Genomic DNA, 17303 nt, shown 5'->3' with positions numbered 1-17303 from the left:
GGTTGGCGGTGATACTGCTAGACGAACATGTATCTCGGAATCGTACAGGAGCTATGGGGGCGTGGCAGCACTGATAACAATGGATGGCTGGAGCCTTCAAATCCTTTTGGAATTGTTCATAGGTGTACAGTTGGTACTTTGTTGTGAAAATGTGACTTATATTCAATATGGATTACCTAGACATCATTTGGTGAGTGTTAGATCTACAGTTTTGTTTCATTTGAGTCAGGATGCTGTGAGTGAATGCGTGATTTGCTTGTTTTTTTCTTTGTACTGTCTCCTTATTTCTGTGTACAATGTTAACAATATTTCAGCTAATTCATAGGTTTTACACCTTGTTTGGTTATAACATTATTTATAATACTTTCTGTTAAAAAATAACTTTTAAAAAAAGCAGTAGAAAATAAAACACACACAAAAAAACGTTAAAAAACACAAATTATCCCCCTTTCACCCCCCTTTCACCCCCCTTTGCTTAAACAAATCGCGTGACAAACTTATAAATAGCACGACTGAACTGGGCATCCATTTTTGAATTAGTACACAAAATTTGGTGGTGATTGGACTTAATTCAAGCTTGCTAGACAGATTTCTTTACAGTTACTGATTTTTGGGAAGTTTCTTGGTGGCAAGCTTGGGCAGGCAGGACGTAAACGCCGTGGCAGTGCTAGTCACAATAGTGTTAAGAGGTGTATTTTTTTTAAATTGGTAAAGAGGGATAACTCAACTTGGTATCTAACACTATTTCTGAACACTGTAATCACTTTAACACTTTTGATTTATGTTTGTCTGTGTTCCAAGTTTCAAATTAAGCTTCAAAAATGGGTAAAAAAAATGGTTTTTTAATAATTCACAAGTTAAATCATTATGTTGGATGTTCTATTTTGCTTCCCTCTTTCTCTTCTTTAAGTTTTTGATCATCTGACTACCCTGCTTTTCTATTTGAAAGATAATATGCACTCTTTTCTGAAAAATGGGTAGGGGGTGGGGGTAGTAAAAGCATCACAGTTCAAGATTTTGCACGACAAGAGGTGTGTTTTTTTTAACTGTGATGAAGAGGGATAACTCAACTTGGTATCAAACACTATTTCTGAACACTGTAACCACTTTAGCACTTTTAATTTTTTTTTTCTGTCTTCAGTTCCAAGCTTTAAATTAAGCTAATAAAATGAGTAAAAAAGTGGGTTTTTTTTAGAATTCACCAGTTAAATCACTATGTTGGATGTTCTATTTTGCTTCCCTATTTCTGTTCTTCAGTTTTTGATCATCTGACTACCCTGCTTTTCTATTTGGTAGATAATAATTATGCACTCTTTTCTGAAAAAAATGGGTAGGGGGTGGGGGAAGTAAAAGTATCACAATTCAAGATTTTGCGCGACAAGAGGTGTATTTCTTTTAACAGTGGTAAAGAGGGATAACTCAACTTGGTATCTAACACTATTTCTGAACACTGTAATCACTTTAACACTTTTAATATATGTTTGTCTGTGTTCCAAGTTTCAAATTAAGCTTCACAAATGGGTAAAAAAAATAGTTTTCTCATAATTCACCAGTTAAATCACTCTGTTGGATGTTCTATTTTGCTTCCCTCTTTCTCTTCTTAAGTTTTTGATCATCTGACTACCCTGCTTTTCTATTTGGAAGATAATATGCACTCTTTTCTGACAAATGGGAAGGGGGTGGGGGTAGTAAAAGCATCACAGTTCAAAATTTTGCGCGTTAAGAGGTGTATTTATTTTAAATTGGTAAAGAGGGATAACTCAACTTGGTATCTAACACTATTTCTGAACACTGTAATCACTTTAACACTTTTAATCAATGTTTGTTGGTGTTCCATGCTTCAAATTGAGCTTCAAAATGGATACAAAAGGATTTTTTTTCCGAATTCACAAGTAAAATCACTACGTTTAATGTTCTATTTTGCTTCCCTATTTTTCTTCTTCAGTTTGTGATCATCTGATTGTTATTTTGTTTACATTTTCACAATACAATATTGCAACTTATTCAGTAGTGTTTGCGTGAAAAAATCTGATACCTATGCTTAAACTTCAGTCGTTATCTTAAAATTTTGCGCGTTAAGCCCTTTATATTTTGTATTTTCCTGATAAAGCAAACATTGAACTAACAGAAAAAGTAACTTTTAAAACTACCTAATCACTTTGAAATTGGGCCTCCAAAGTGTTCTCCAGCCTTAAACACAACATGCAGTGAGCGTGCACCCAACTCCTTTTGTATCGTAACTATTTTTTAACTTCCTCGTTCACTAATCAGTGTGTCTGAAACTAAACAAGGAAGGGGAACCCCAAGAACCCCACGAATTATGATCTAAATTTAGACGGCGAATCGGGACTTCAATAACACATCAGCGAACCGTAGTTCTTGGTTTATTGCCCGAAGTCGCCATTTCGCAGTAATCGTGTTATTTATGCAAGGTATGCCCTCATGCAGGTCGCTATAATTATACGCCGGAGTCTCTTATAAACTGGTTGAATATGCTATAGATAAGTATTGGAAAACTGATTTTGACTCGGGTAGAAGGTTATATGCCTTAAACACAACATGCAGTTTTAAAAGGATTTGTAAGCAGTTCTGAGCAAAGATTGTGGTGTATCCCGCACACGTGGTGAAAACCGGCACGGTTGGCCTAGTGGTAAGGTGTACGCCCCGTGATCGGGAGGTCGTGGGTTCGAACCCCGGCTAGGTCATACCTAAGACTTTAAAATTGGCAATCTAGTGGCTGCTCCGTCTGGCGTCTGGCATTATGGGGTTAGTGCTGGGACTGGTTGGTCCGGTGTCAGAATAATGTGACTGGGTGAGACATGAAGCCTGTGCTGCGACTTCTGTCTTGTGTGTGGCGCACGTTATATGTCAAAGCAGCACCGCCCTGATATGGCCCTTCGTGGTCGGCTGGGCGTTAAACAAACAAACAAACACGTGGTGAATTGTTGTCTGCATTGATTTATCATAATTATCTGGCATCGGTCATTGCTGCTCAACCTAAGCTGCACTCATTCAACCTGATAAAGTAAGTAATTGCTACAGTCATTTATGCAAAGTCAACTCATGCAAATAAGCTCTTTCAATAATATATGTATATGTTAAGTTGCGTTTGATTTAATACATTTCTATTGATCATATTGCTGATTCTATTGTTTTTATCATGAATGTCATCTCTCTTGTGCCCTGTTTGTTTGACGTAAAAAAGAACACACATTTTGATTATTTTCGAAATTCTGACAACAAAATATCATTTCATTGGAGAAAAAAATATTTTAAGCATAGATTCGCTCGTCAGAACCATTTTGTGCATGCGCGCTTGCGCGTGCGCGTGTGTGTGCAAACTTGATTTCAATTTAGTCAGTTGCTGAAGTTTTAAGCATAGATTCGCACCTCAGAACATTTTGTGCATAGTATGTGTGTTCGTGTGTGTATGTGTGTGCGTGGGGGGGGGGGGGGAGTGTGTGAGTGTGTGGGTGTGTGTGTTAAATCAGGCCATCGCTTTCACTCCTCTTCCGCACACATTTCTGAGAAGCGACCAGCAACGTTTTGCCTTATTTGGCGTGTCTAAGCTGTGTCGGCCTTGTGGCAGTCTTTTCTGCATCAACCCTGCAGCACATCCACGCGGGCCTTGGTCCAGGAGAGGGGAGGGGGTGCCGGTGTGTGTGTGTGTGTTTGTAATGAGCGAGCCTTATTTGTCAAACTGGATCACCAATAACCGGCTCAACTGATTTCCAGGAAGAGAAAAGCAAGTTTGACCTTATTTGGTCCGAGCAGTGTCTCGCCTAACTGCTTTTTTAGCGTGAGATCTCCATGCTTGCATTGGTAGTTACGTTGACTTAGCGAGATAAAAGTGTGTTCTTGTGGACCAAATCAACATTTTTTTTTTGAATCAACTCGGAAAACTCTTAAACGCGTTTTTACACGCGACTCCGCGCATTTGTGGCCAGGCAACCCGACAGCTGCCCTTTAACTTGTTGCTTCATGTTGAAATCGTATGCATTTTCGCTTAGTGCGTAATCATTGTTTAGGAAGCCAAGAGCTTCTACTTCCTTCTTCTTGTAACGAAAACATAACAATCTATTATGTTTGTATCTTGACACAAGATGCCAGACTGAGATTTGTGTTTCGAAACGCTCTCGACATCCATGTAATGAATGTTCCTGCTTGATTAACTAGCTAGACCATGTGCACCGACAGTAGATGTACCTCCCTTCTTGTGTAAGCAATCACACATATGTTCAGGTTTTTGCATTGGATAATATAAGATGTTTGATGGGTTGTTGACAGACCAGCTTTTTTGTTGGTCCGAGGGGGAGCATATCGTCTTTTGTTTAATATTTATTGACCAAGGCCGAAGGTCGCGGTCAATAAATATGAAACAAAAGTCGATATGCCCCCCGAGGTTTGCGTCGTGCATCGAAGGAAAGAATCGCGATCTTGTTTCCGACTCAGTACCTCTTTGTTTTTCATTAGACCTGTCATTCTGCTTGCTCGGCTTTGTTAGATGTTTGCATATCTTGTTGCTATTTTCTTTGCTTTTATTATTGTTTATTATTTGTGCTTCGTTTATTGATACAACGTCTTGTGCACGGGACAAAATGTGTGTCTCAGGGGACGTTCGTGTTTCTCCGAACGTCTGTGTATCGAAACACAGATACACGCACTCCATGACTCTGCAAGAAGACAAAACATATCGCTAGGTTTCATTTGTTTTTGGTGAATGTATGACCTTTCATGAAGTAGTTTTGTTTTTTGTTTACTTTTGCCAGTTTGCCAGTTCGTTTTTGGAACTTTGCAAAGCAGTGTCGTGTCGTCTGTTTAGGTCTGGGGAAACACCAATGAAAAGAGCCGAAGAATCCCCGAGCGTTTCTATTGGGTTTGCTTTTGATTATCCATGTATTAACCTGCTTCCTGCAACTATGGTAACCGGGGATTTATTGCCTGGGGAACATGAGATTTATTTCCCAGGTGCTTGTGAATGAAAACTCGTGAAAATGATGACAACAGCTGTGGACAAACATCTACAGCCTAGCTACCTTCTTGGCAGAGTGAGATATTTTTGCTGAATTTATTTCGTAAGTGATGCTATTCTAAACTGCGTTCTATTCATTCTCAAAAAAGTCCCACGCAGCACGCGAAGCAGCAAGGCGTTTTATATCTGGTATGTGTTCAAGTGTGAAGGATGTCCTGGACATTTTTAAGGTTGTTTGAATAAACGTTTTCACGAGAAGGAAGGTATCTTTAATCCAAAACTCCGAACACCACAGGAGCCTTGTTAAGATTTCAATTGACAGGATGCTGCTAATTGAGAAATGTATGGACGCATTAACTAACCACCCACCTTTAATTGTAATATAAAGATACTTTTCCTCTCGTGTACAAACGATCAAACAGATCATCAGAGATTTGTCTCGTCAAGGCTTTCAAATAGGATAAAAGCATGCTTCCACTTAGAAACATGCTAAAAGTTTACTACCTCACTGCTAAAGTTGCATTCTATCTACAGTACGATCTTTTTGCTGAACACATTTCTCAGCTTGACCTTGCTTTCAGTTACGAAAATAACCTCCCAGTAAATAAAATGCTTACGCTTGAAAGTCCGGCTGTCAATCTCTGGTGGCCAACCTGCCACCCCTCTCTCTACCACAACCCGATTTTTTTTAAGCCAACACCCTCCCCCCCCCCCCTCCCTCCCTCTCTAAGATCTTGCACTTTCATATTTTTGTTCGGTAGACTGATATACCTTATTCAGACTCCTCCCTTCCCTTATAAGGCCTGGTTTTCTCATGGTTCGGGGTGTGGACCCGTAAGTTCCTCCTTTGCCACGCGTCCCTTAACCCCCACGGACTTTTGGCTCGTGCCCAACGGCGCGTGCCGACGGGGAGGCAAGTGTCAAGCCGTGTTTAATTGGCCATTTGACAAGGCGACACTTACTTTTTCTTTGTTCGTGATTTCTTCACAGCACCTTGTTGCGGTGTCGAGAGATTAGCGGCGGTATATCACGGGCACGTGGCTCTTTTTCCGGGTCACTGACGTTCCAGCGGCTTACTGCCTTTCTTCTTGAGTTATGTTGGTGTCCTCCGCAACGGGGGGTCTTCAGACACTGATTCGGAACTTGCTTGGTGATAAAGAGTGGAAGTGCTTGGTAACAGTGTAATTCGAAGCTTCAGCAAAGTGGCCGCAGGATTAGATAACGACAGCGAAGTTGATTCTGAACCTCGAGGTAAGTCTTATTCTTCCAGTAAACAATTGTTTGATTTGTCAGTACTGTCCCGTGAATTACTATGATGCGATTGTATGAACAATTGATTTCTTCCGACTGTGGCCGGGTCACCGCACACAACTTAATTGACGGTATTATCAGCCGTTACAAATTTAATGATTGCATTCAACAGCCGCTTATTGTGCACTTTCCGGGTGCTGTTTATCTCGGTCGATGCACGGTTAGCGGTTCCTATAGGCCATTGCGATAAATGTCCGCCGTGTTACCATCGTAATTTATGCGAATGCAAAGAGACAAAGGTCCGTGACATATGCATGGTATAAGTTACTGACATTTACTCAATAGAAACTGACAAGTTTTCCGAGGCTACGCCCAGTGATTCAATTCCTTGTCAGTATTGTCTCGAAAAAGGTTACTCAGTGAAACCGGCCATGCCTTGAGGTCCATTTTGGCCCTAAAGATATATGTCTACGACTAATGCCTGTTTTCCGTGCTCATGTTTTTGTCAGCATTTAGTTATAGCCTAGTATGTCATTGAACCCCTTCAGCAACATTCTATCTCTGTCTGTCTGCGTCTGTCTGTCAGTTTCACGCTCAGTGTCTGTCTGCCCCCCCCCCCCCCCCCCCCCTCTCTCTCTCTCTCTCCCTCTCTGTCAGTGCCACGCGAGCTAAAGTTGGCACTACCTGACCCAAAAGTAAGGTCGCTGACATTCAGTGAATCAAGCTATTTCCTACTTTGTCACAGCCCAGCGCGGGACGGGCCATTGGTTGGATTTTACATCGGCTACACCATCGGGAATTCCCTAATAGATGCCTTTACCGTCAACAGCGCGGGAATTCTCTTTCAAATTTGACACCGTGATGAGTCGACATGATTCAATTTTGGAATTCCCGAACCGAATTGCATGAGTCACGCTGATCATTGTCGACAAGATCGACTCTGATCGACTCTCGGAATTCCCGATGTTGTAATTTTAGTCAGCGCTGTTGTCAAAAAGAGCCGCAGGCTACACGCGCAGCATAAGGTTCTGTATGGGGCCTAAGCCAGCTGTGGCTCATCATATCATGGTAAGCAGCTGCGTGTGTGTGTGTGCGTTACAATGAAGACACAATTCTCAGTCATGTAGAGCCCTATTGATTGCTTTTCAAACATAAACACACTGCAGTTCACAGTCTGTAGTTTCACATCTGTAAGTAGTTACGCCCGTTTACAATTACTTCGGGGGCTAATTATGTGGAAATTAACAGCTGGATGTCTCAGAGATCATCAATACACTTATCAGTTCTGATTGGGCTTGTGAGAAAACGAAGAAAACAACTAAGTAGCCTAATTGAGCGAAGGAAATTGATGCTTTACTCTCAGTTACCAGGTCATCTGTTCTCTTTGTTTTAGGGGATCAAACCAGCTTTTTCGGATATCAAAACGTCATATGGTCGACCAAATTATATATCAAAAGAGCGGTGACAGTTATGAAATGTATTTAGCAATAAACAAATAGATAGATAGATACATGAATAAATAAATAAATAGACAGACAGACAGACAGATAGATAGATACACGTATATAGATCTACATATAGATAGGCAGATAGATAGATACAATAATAGATAGATCAAATATAAAAAATAATATTTAATTTAAAAAATAAAGCCGCTAGTCCGAAGATATTTGGTATACGAGATGAAGGGTTGCTATTTTCCCATGTAAAAGCCTGAACGGATCTATCGTTATTTGCAAGATGGTATGATCAGGAAGAAAGGTATAGCATATTTGAGTGCATATGTCTTCATTATGAGACCAAATATAGCCAAGCGACCATTTAGAAAATCTTCGTACGTCTAGCGGTGTCACCGACGCGGTACGCTGAAACAGAGAGTCTGCTATCTCTTCCTCCCCTCTCCCAACCCAGCTTCGAAATGGTCCATAGACTAAATAAACTTGAAGGTGTTCTTCCGGAATCGGCTTCACATGAAAAGCAGACTCCTTCCCTTGAAAACAGTTGTGCCCACTATCCCATGCAGATTTGCCCAGGCTTTCACAAGGAATAAACACATCCCTCCACTTGGACATATACCAACAGTCCACATCCACTCTGCATCCTGTGCATATTTGGAATTTGTCGATACATTACTTTTGCAGATTGATTCGAGTGGCTTTTAAATAAATAAGTAACAGAAATCCCACTTTGCAAAGACAGCAGCCAGCCTGTTGATTTGTTTGGTGCAAGGACTACTACACACAGGTTCTTGTAGTAGTCCTTGGTTTGGTGCTATATCTCCAAGTGGAAAGATGGCATTATAACCCATGTGAAAGCCTGGGTAGATCTGAGCTGACGAGCCAAATCGTTTACACGGGAAATGCGGTATCACTAACACGTTACCAACAATGTTTACATAGACCAAGCATATGACGCAATTTTTATTAAATGAAAGTTAACGAATGCCAACTGAAAATAGCTATCGAAAATCAAACCCCACGTCCCACAAGAGTTGATTTTGAACAAAATGTGTTAACGTAAAACTCACAAATCAGAATGGGGAGAATGCACAGTTTGAGTATCACCAGCTCAATTTCCGGTATCAAAATCTACATCCCCTTCTCCCATCAGAGTTACTTATGATAGACATACTGTCGTGATCGAAACTCAGAGATCCGAATTCAGAAAAGTACGCAATGTAAATAAATAATTTTGTTCTCGTTCTTGTACTCGGCTCGTTTATTTTTTTTAAATTATCTTCTTCAAGGTTACAGACGACCACTATAAGTGTAGGGGACTTAAGGCTAAGACATGCATGGACGTAGTTTAAGAGTGGCAATTTTGTCAAAGCCGTATCTCTGGTATTGTTTGCTAAAACTGTGTATGCAAGTTCATTTGAGTTATTTACATTAGTGTGCAAACTTTTATAAAGATCCATTGATAAACACCTGAGATTTGGTCTTGACAATACTTTCCACCATTTCAGTCAGTTCACATAAGATCACAATTTGGTTCGTACACTCTTTGAGACCCAAACAGCAGACAAAGTAGACAGTACGTACTGGGAGTAAAGAGAACATTAAGTGACAACACAGAAGACGACTGCTAAACTTCAAAACTTTATTACATGTGGGATGAAAAAATACATCAAAAGATTTACTTGTCAGACGAATAAGTGTACAAGGAACAAGCTGCCTGTTTCTTTTAAACTGTTGTAAAGTGCATTCGACAGACCGAAGGCTGATCGAATGAGTTTGCAAACCAAAAAGAACATTGATTATGCCGATTCATGATCATACGTTTAGCCGCCCAACAAAGTGACAAGTGTAGTACCAGATAGTGACGATTATTATGGATAACACAACAAACTTCCTTCGATTTTCATGTTAACTGTTCTTATTCCTAACACGAAACGCGAGTATAACCATTAGTGTGTGCGCGTTAATTTGACAGACATTGTGTTATAGTTGCTATTTTCTGCTGCCGTTGTGTTGCCTTTAAATGCAAATTCAGGGGCTAATTAAACTCAAAATGCATTTGATTAATAAAGCAAAGAGTTACATGTGTTTCTGAAATAATACACTCCAAATAGTGTTGTACATGAAAATATAGTATTTCGTGTTTAAAAAATACTTGTATGGGTCATACACGAAATTTAAAAAAAAATCTGCTGATCATTATAATTATCACTAAAAATAATCAAGAATATAATTGCATCTTTTTTGTTGTATAGTAAGGTCGGTGGTTATCATTCAAGTTTATTGCATACACAGTCCACGGATCCTCTGGGTTCACGCGATGGCTTTTTCAGCAAACATAATATAATTATGTACAAAGTGGACATTCATAAAAGCAAAACAAAGATTCAAGATGAATTTCTAAACTTGAGCACAGCAATACACACGCAGCAGAAATGCATACGATGTCATCATGAAACAACAATTCAAACGCATCAGAGCGAGAAAACGAACCCGTAAACAAGCCCAAAAGAAACTTCGAACCGTTTGCATAATTATAAGATCACATCGACGAGCAGACTCGTACAACATAATAATAATAATAATAATAATAATAATAATAATAATAATAATAATAATAATAATGATAATGATAATAATAATAATAATAATAATAAATGAGCATTTATATAGCGCAACATCATAACTTTACAATCGTGCTCTTTGCGCTTGACACATTTAAAATTAAAACACAGTTATACAAGCATTTACATCTACATTCATAATCAGCAACGCTTAATTAAAAGCGTACACCATCAAACATACATTACAAAAGATTCTTCCACTAACTAAGTAATACAAACATAAATAAAATAGGTAGTGAAAACAAGGAAATATCAGCTGAATACCCTTAATCAAACAGAAAATGTTATCAACAATACTGAAAACAGCCCTAGATGTTTATATACATAAAGGGCATCAGTTCAATGTTCGTTTTTCAAGACGAGAAAGATGCAGCGTTGGAGGAATTCGCCTCACATGAAATAAACAATGGACCGTTTCCGCGTTTATGACATTTTAACGTACAGTATGATCTTTTTTGGTACTTGTACAAAAAGCGTCTGGGACATCACGTTTCTGCCATTTTTGATCGTGAACTTATCTGGCTTTTTGTTTTAAGCCACCTTGCAGGGCCGGACCCAGGGGGGGGGGGGGGGGGGTTCCAGGGGTTCCGGAACCCCACCCCTGGAAAAAGCATGTACCTTGCTTTGACTTTTACTAGTTTTAGCACCAAAACAATGCTGCTCTTAACCCTCAAAACAAGGCCCAGAATGCACCAGATTGCACAGATTTTAACCGTTTTTCAAAAATTTTCCGGGGGAGCATGCCCCCGGACCCCCCTAAGCAGGCGTGCGCTTGTGGTTTCGCCACTTCGCTGATTTGCCCCCCCAAAAAAGGAGGAACCCCCCCCCTTACAACTCATTTGGTCCGGCCCTACCTTGTCCGACCATTTCACAGATCATGCGAGTCTTCATAATTGCTACAGTCACATTCTTGTCAAAAGAAGAATTTATCAATCCTTCTGAGCTCGGTACTACTCTTATTTTCTTCATCTCTAAAGCTGCACATAAACGTTTAAGGTATGTGAGTGTCGGTACATAGATCCATCCACATACGGCACCTCTGCAGTTACACTAGTCAACGCAGATAACGCGGAGAAACATTGGCGACATTTCAATGTGGACAAAAATCTTCAATGACATTGCTGTCATATAGATTTGTTTTGCTGTTGAAATCTTTAAATACCAGCACGAAATTCACAACTAATTAACAACTGGTCTACCAGATGATATTATTTTGACAGGGTTTTCTCCAATATTACGTAACCGAAGCCTACTTTGACTTGACTTGACTGACTAGCATAGTTACTTGTTTCTCAGCGCTGAAACTTCTTTCAATTTGCCGAAAACTGTTCAGTCATGTTTCGCCGAACTTTTTCTTCAATGTGAAGGAAAGGTGACGCCTAGGAATTTGTTATGTAAACTTCCGAAAATGTCCGACAGTTTAAAGGTAACTAATTTTTGGCAGATCCGAGTCTGCCGAACAAAATAAATCTTGGAGACATGTCTGTCATGGTCACTTAGTTTACTGATTTCATAACAACAAAAAACCGGTTGACGCGTTTCTGTGCTGTTTAGTGTATTTTTCAGAAACTAAGTCGCTCCCACATACCTTAGAAGTTTATGACATGTTTCGAATGCACCTGAGCTAGGTATTAACCATGAAAGAATGTACTGGCAAGTCTTCAGCATGTTTCTTGACACAAACCAAGTCATTTTCAACTCATTATGAGCAAACCGTTCACACTATAAAAAGGATTAATGCAAGACAAGGTACGAGGCGGTACACATAGATTAGTTCTTAAACCGAGAGAGAGAGGGAGAGAGGGAGCGAGAGAGAGAGAGAGAGAGAGAGAGAGAGAGAGAGAGAGGAAACGAAGGAGGAAAACAGAATAAAGAAAGAAAGGGTGAAAGAAAGAAAGAAGGTGAAGAAAACAAGCATTGACCTTAACGGGCAAAATATCCGCCCGTGGTGACACGGGGGTAGGACATGGATACCGTCTCTGCACAAATAGTTGACCTGTGACCTAATCCGCGACCTAAAGTCACGCTTAACAGTTTCAAACCATACTGAGAGAGAGCGAGAGAAAGAGAGAGAGAGAAAGAGAGAGAGAAAGAGAGAGAGAGAGGGAGACAGAGAGACTGAGAGAGAGCGAGAGAAAGAGAGAGAGAGAAAGAGAGAGAGAAAGAGAGAGAGAGAGGGAGACAGAGAGACTGAGAGAGAGAGAGAAAGAGAGAGAGAGAGAGAGAGGGAGGGGGGAGAGAGAGACAGGATGACAGACAGACAGACAGACAGAGCTGTCGGCATCAAAGTAACCTGTATTCACAACAACAGTCGTCGCCGAGACCTTATTTCAGATAGTCTCGACTAACCACTGAGACGCCTGTACACAACACCGCTTTCCTTAGCCGAAGCCGTGACAACTGAACTTTGGAAGACTACACCTCTTTCATTACCTCCAGAGACCTTTCACTTCCAGCTGACTACCATACCACTCCACCCCCTCCCCAGCCCCTCTGTGGGCAGAGAGGTGTCACCGTCAGCTAATTGAGGTCACCTGCACTCACTCATAGCAAACCCAGTTGACCGTGTCTAACTTTTGTGAATGCGTGATGTATTGTGTAAAACAATTCCATCTCACACGGCATAAATTAATCCCTGCGCTTTGAATATGTGCGCGATATAAATTGCATAAAATAAAAATAAAAAAATAAAAAAATAAATCCCTGCGCTTAGAACTGTACCCACGGAATACGCGCGATATAAGCCTCATATTGATTGATTGATTGATTGATAAAAAAAAATTAAAAGAATTAAAAATTTTTATTTAAATAATTAAAAAAAAAATTAAAATTACAAACATTAAAATAAATAAAAGAGAGAGCGAGAAAGGAGTGCAGAAGAAATAAAATTTAAAACAAATTTAAATTAAAAAAAATATTAAAATAAAATGAAAGAGTGAGCGAGAAAGGAGTGCAGAAGAAAAAAAGTGAAAGCTGCATGCTCGGATGAAAATAATAAAAATAACAAAATATTCGGGCCATAAGGAACGTCGAACCACGCGCCTTCCCACATAAGCGCCCTAAACAATTGAGCTATTGTGCGCTCGTCGAAATCCAGCCTCTCTTAGAGTATAATTATCAACCCCTCCATACTCATCGAGAGCGCCGCGGGACGATGTTTCAAACCCAGACATACGCAATGACAGTAAACATTCAATTTAAGTTGAAAACGTCTTTGACAACAGCTGAAACGTATTAAAAAACATGTTATCTGACTAGTGTACACGCCCATGCTTTGTAAAAGCTTCCGTGCTTCGTGTATAAAGGTTTTAGGTCTCACTAAGAACACGTCTTCGACGTCAAGTGTTAGGTTGAAACGCGCGTCCTCATGCGAAATCTTTAGCACCCGCTTTACAGGGATTTTTTTTCCCTTGCAGGGTGCGAAAAGCGTGTAAAGCTAATATCTTCCGTTTGCCTACCGTTAGGAACGTATTATTGTGCACAAACCCTTGGCCCCACAATTCCAAGCTGCTCGCCATATTTGAGCTCAAGTGACCCCAGAGTACCAGAGATACAGTCCCCATTCTTCAACTGCACAAACAACCAACCACAGAGAGCGAAACCTAAGTAGCCGGGCTATAAATAACCGGCGGCTACAAAAACGGACCCTAAATGAGAACGCACGATAGTTTTACCAATGATCTCTGATTTTTAGGATGTCATTCACTCAGACAGAAGAAAAATATCACGTAAACCCCCAAACCAATTACATTTTAAGACCCATAACCAGAAAAACGACAAAGCAAGAAAGAAAGTAAGAAAAGGGAAATTTGTAATAAACAGATCCTCCCCCCCCCCCCTCCCTTCCCCCTCCCCCCCTCCCTCCTCCCTCCCCCCTCCCTCCTCCCTCCCCCCCTCCCCCCCCCCCCCCGAGATACCTTCAGCACCTTTTCGGTCATTTTTTTCAACCGGTACAGCAGTACCTGCGATGTGTGGACCCTCCCATGAGAGGACACCTCCCTCAAAAGGACACCTTGTCCCTTTTTATATTATCTCCACCAAAGTACCTTTTATGAAAGGCCACCTGCAACATAGGGACACTTTTGGCTGGTACCAAGGGTGTCCTTTCATCGCAGGTACCACTGTAGTGTAGGAAGTGCCATATTGCAGTGGGATGTACTCCTGGCCAGGCGAACCCTGTCCACAGCACGACGAACTGATCTTGGAGTCGGGGGGATTCATGCTGTCTCTGAGATCGCACTTCAGCTCGGCAGAAGAGCTGACATAGTCGCCATTTTGAGTTTGAGAACTCCTATCATTAAACTGTTTCGAATCAAGATGCGAACAGGACAGCTAGCTTTACTACTCAAAGTTTATCGTGCAGAACGATACCTTTATCAGCAAAATGAATGATTCTCGTAATCATCTTTCCGTGCTACCCCCAAATTCTTCAGATGAATCTATTTAATCGCTGTCATAAGTGTACACAAATTTGCATTATTCCCACCCGTTCTTTTTGTAGCATATGTTTCTGGGTAAACTTGGATTAGTAACATGTATTTCTTGCAATATATCTTTCGCGTTTGTAAAAAGATTCAAAGAAGAAGCAGGGTCAATGCTGACACAACTAAAAGACGTTCTAAGTTTTGACCTTAGGATGTCCGGGTGCATAAAGTATTTATTTTTATATTTATTATTTTACCATTTACTTGTGTATTTGTAGTTTTGTTTATTTTGGTTTATTGTTGTGCTTATACAAACCACTCGGGTCCCAATTCCCGTGTTAATTCAAAACAGTGTAATTATGACGATCGTTGTCATACAAATCAGCGAGCCCTGTCTTCGAAGGCGAACTCCGATTTGTTTTTCTAGTTCGGATTGATGGAATGTTTCTCATTGCAACCTGCCATTCGAATGTACCCGTTCAGCTCAGGTACACATTGGCGGTAGCTCTGATAAACTCTCCACAATGGGTGCAGTTTCGCGTTTTGGGTCCGCACTGGGTACACGCCAGGATGTGCCCACATGGGAGGAAGATCATTCCCACCTGAGCCTGCTTGCAGATCTTGCATTTCTGCCTGGCCTTCAGCCTCTCATTTTCACTGATGATTCCCTGCGCACGTTGGATATCCGCGTCCAAGTCGTAGTTTGAAGCTCCTTCTGGACCTAAAACAAGTGAATTCATATTTTGATATGATTGAAAGAGTCATCATTTTCCTGTCGTATGTAAATTATATACTAGTCCCAGCGAAAAGCCTCAACAAAATCAAGAGGCATAAATAAGAAAGGATTAATAACGGACTGCCCAACAAAAAACAAACAAAAAAACAAAACAACCCACACCAACACAACAGTTACAGTTCCTGGTTTGGTGTCCCCCCGGCTTATGACTAAGTTTTAACCGCTTTTTCTTTGGGCCAGAAATGTTTCCATTTTAAGCAGTCTCTAAGTGTGCGTGTTTTTTTTTCTCAGCAAGTATTATCCTAATATTGATTGACTGTAAAGGGTGTATGCTAGCTGCCTATTTATTCTATATTGTTCATAGACGATTTCATGGATGATGCAAAGTTGAAAAGCAAGACGCTCAGTGCAGTGACGTACCGTCTGTCTGCAGACTATCTCGCTGGGCAGAGTTGGTGGCTGTTGCGTCGCTGCTGTCATCTGAGTCCAGTTCGATGATCTTCTCCACCAAGGCGTCAGCGCTGATTTTGGTCATACCTTGGGTAAAGAAAAAAGACACGTGTTGGTTTATAAATTATGTAAAAAGAAGGTTTTGTGTTTGTGTTGTTCTTCCTCGTCCTACTGTTGTTCCTTTCGGTCTGCTTTTGTATGCATGTGGTTAAGATTTGTTAAGGACTCAGTGGTCGAGTAATCTTATGTCCAAATTCAATGATCTTCTCTACCAAGGCATCAGCGCTGATTTTGGCCATACCTGGGGAGGCGAGGGTAAAGAAAAAAGACACGTGTTGGTTTATAAATGTTTTGAAAATAAGGCTTTGTGTGTGTGTAGTTCTTCCTTTTCTTCATCTTTTTATTATTGTTCTTTTCTGACTACTTTTGTATGCATGTGGTTAGGATTTGTTACGTACTCAAATGATCGAGTAACCTTATGAAATATTTGCACTAAAAGAACATGCCCCGTTTGCATAGGGGATATAACTTTTCTTGAACTAAGAGAAGCTTGATCTCTCCCTCTCTCACTCACTCTCACACTCACTCTCACTCTCTCTCTCTCTCTCTCTCTCTCTCTCTCTCTCTCTCTCTCTCTCTCTCTCTCTCTCTCTCTCTCTCTCTCTCTCTCTCTCTCTCTCTCTCTCTCTCTCTCTCTCTCTCTCTCTCTCTCTCTCTCTCTCTCTCTCTCTCTGGAACGCTCTTCCGAATGCCTTACGGGAAGCTACCAGCACAGATTCTTTCAAAAACAAATATATATCCCATTTAATGAAAATAGTATATTCTTGATTGTTATGTCCTTTGGGACACAGTCACTCACTTTTGATTTATAGTTTTGTTCACGAAATTATGATGTTATGCATACTATCCATTGTCTTGCAGAGTTGAAGTACTACTGCATAGTATTCTGACTCTAATTGACTTGCAAATTTTTGCTTTGCACCTTGTCATGAACATTTATAAACTACAATGTTTCATATAATGCACTTATGTACATAAACTTATACTGTTTTACTAATTATGTAAGTATGTAGTAGTAGTTATTATAGTAGATTTAGTCCCTCTTTAGGGCGAGGGCCAGTTGCAAAAAAGTATACCAATGCTTATTCTGTTACCCTCGTAAAATAAAGAATTGTCATTGTCATTGTCATTGTCATTGTCTCTCTCTCTTTTTCTCTCTCTTCCATTTGCTGTCTCTCTATTAACGATTTTGTTCTCCTTGGTCCTTCTCTTTTCATCCTTACGCTTCTGTCTGTCCAACTCGTCATGTCTCTCTGAATGTGTCTGCCCTAGCCTTCTTTCCAAAAGAATACCAACTTTGATGACCCATTGACCTACTTTGCTCGACCA

The 17303-nt window shown here is 40.4% G+C and overlaps 2 protein-coding genes and 1 long non-coding RNA gene across 3 annotated transcripts in view; all 3 read right to left on the bottom strand.

Annotated features, from left to right (window-relative positions):
- Positions 1-17303, bottom strand: part of LOC138962319 (uncharacterized) — a 130129-nt gene that overhangs the window by 52222 nt on the left and 60604 nt on the right. The gene's annotated exons all lie outside the window — the stretch shown is intronic.
- Positions 9309-14134, bottom strand: LOC138962309 (uncharacterized). The gene is made up of 2 exons (XR_011454472.1): positions 11159-14134; positions 9309-10844 (listed from the first exon to the last, which is right to left on the bottom strand). It is a non-coding gene; the product is annotated as an uncharacterized lncRNA (long non-coding RNA).
- On the bottom strand, positions 14217-15999 carry LOC138962310 (baculoviral IAP repeat-containing protein 7-like). Its single transcript, XM_070334066.1, has 2 exons — positions 15885-15999; positions 14217-15449 (listed from the first exon to the last, which is right to left on the bottom strand). The coding sequence occupies exons 1-2, from the start codon at positions 15997-15999 to the stop codon at positions 15208-15210; spliced, it is 357 nt and encodes a 118-aa protein (XP_070190167.1). The 3' UTR covers positions 14217-15207.

Source organism: Littorina saxatilis, linkage group LG3 (genome assembly GCF_037325665.1).
Source record: "Littorina saxatilis isolate snail1 linkage group LG3, US_GU_Lsax_2.0, whole genome shotgun sequence".
Lineage (NCBI taxonomy): Eukaryota > Metazoa > Mollusca > Gastropoda > Littorinimorpha > Littorinidae > Littorina > Littorina saxatilis.
The sequence above is the reverse complement of the archived record's forward strand: the minus strand, read 5'-3'. Positions and strand labels throughout refer to the sequence as shown.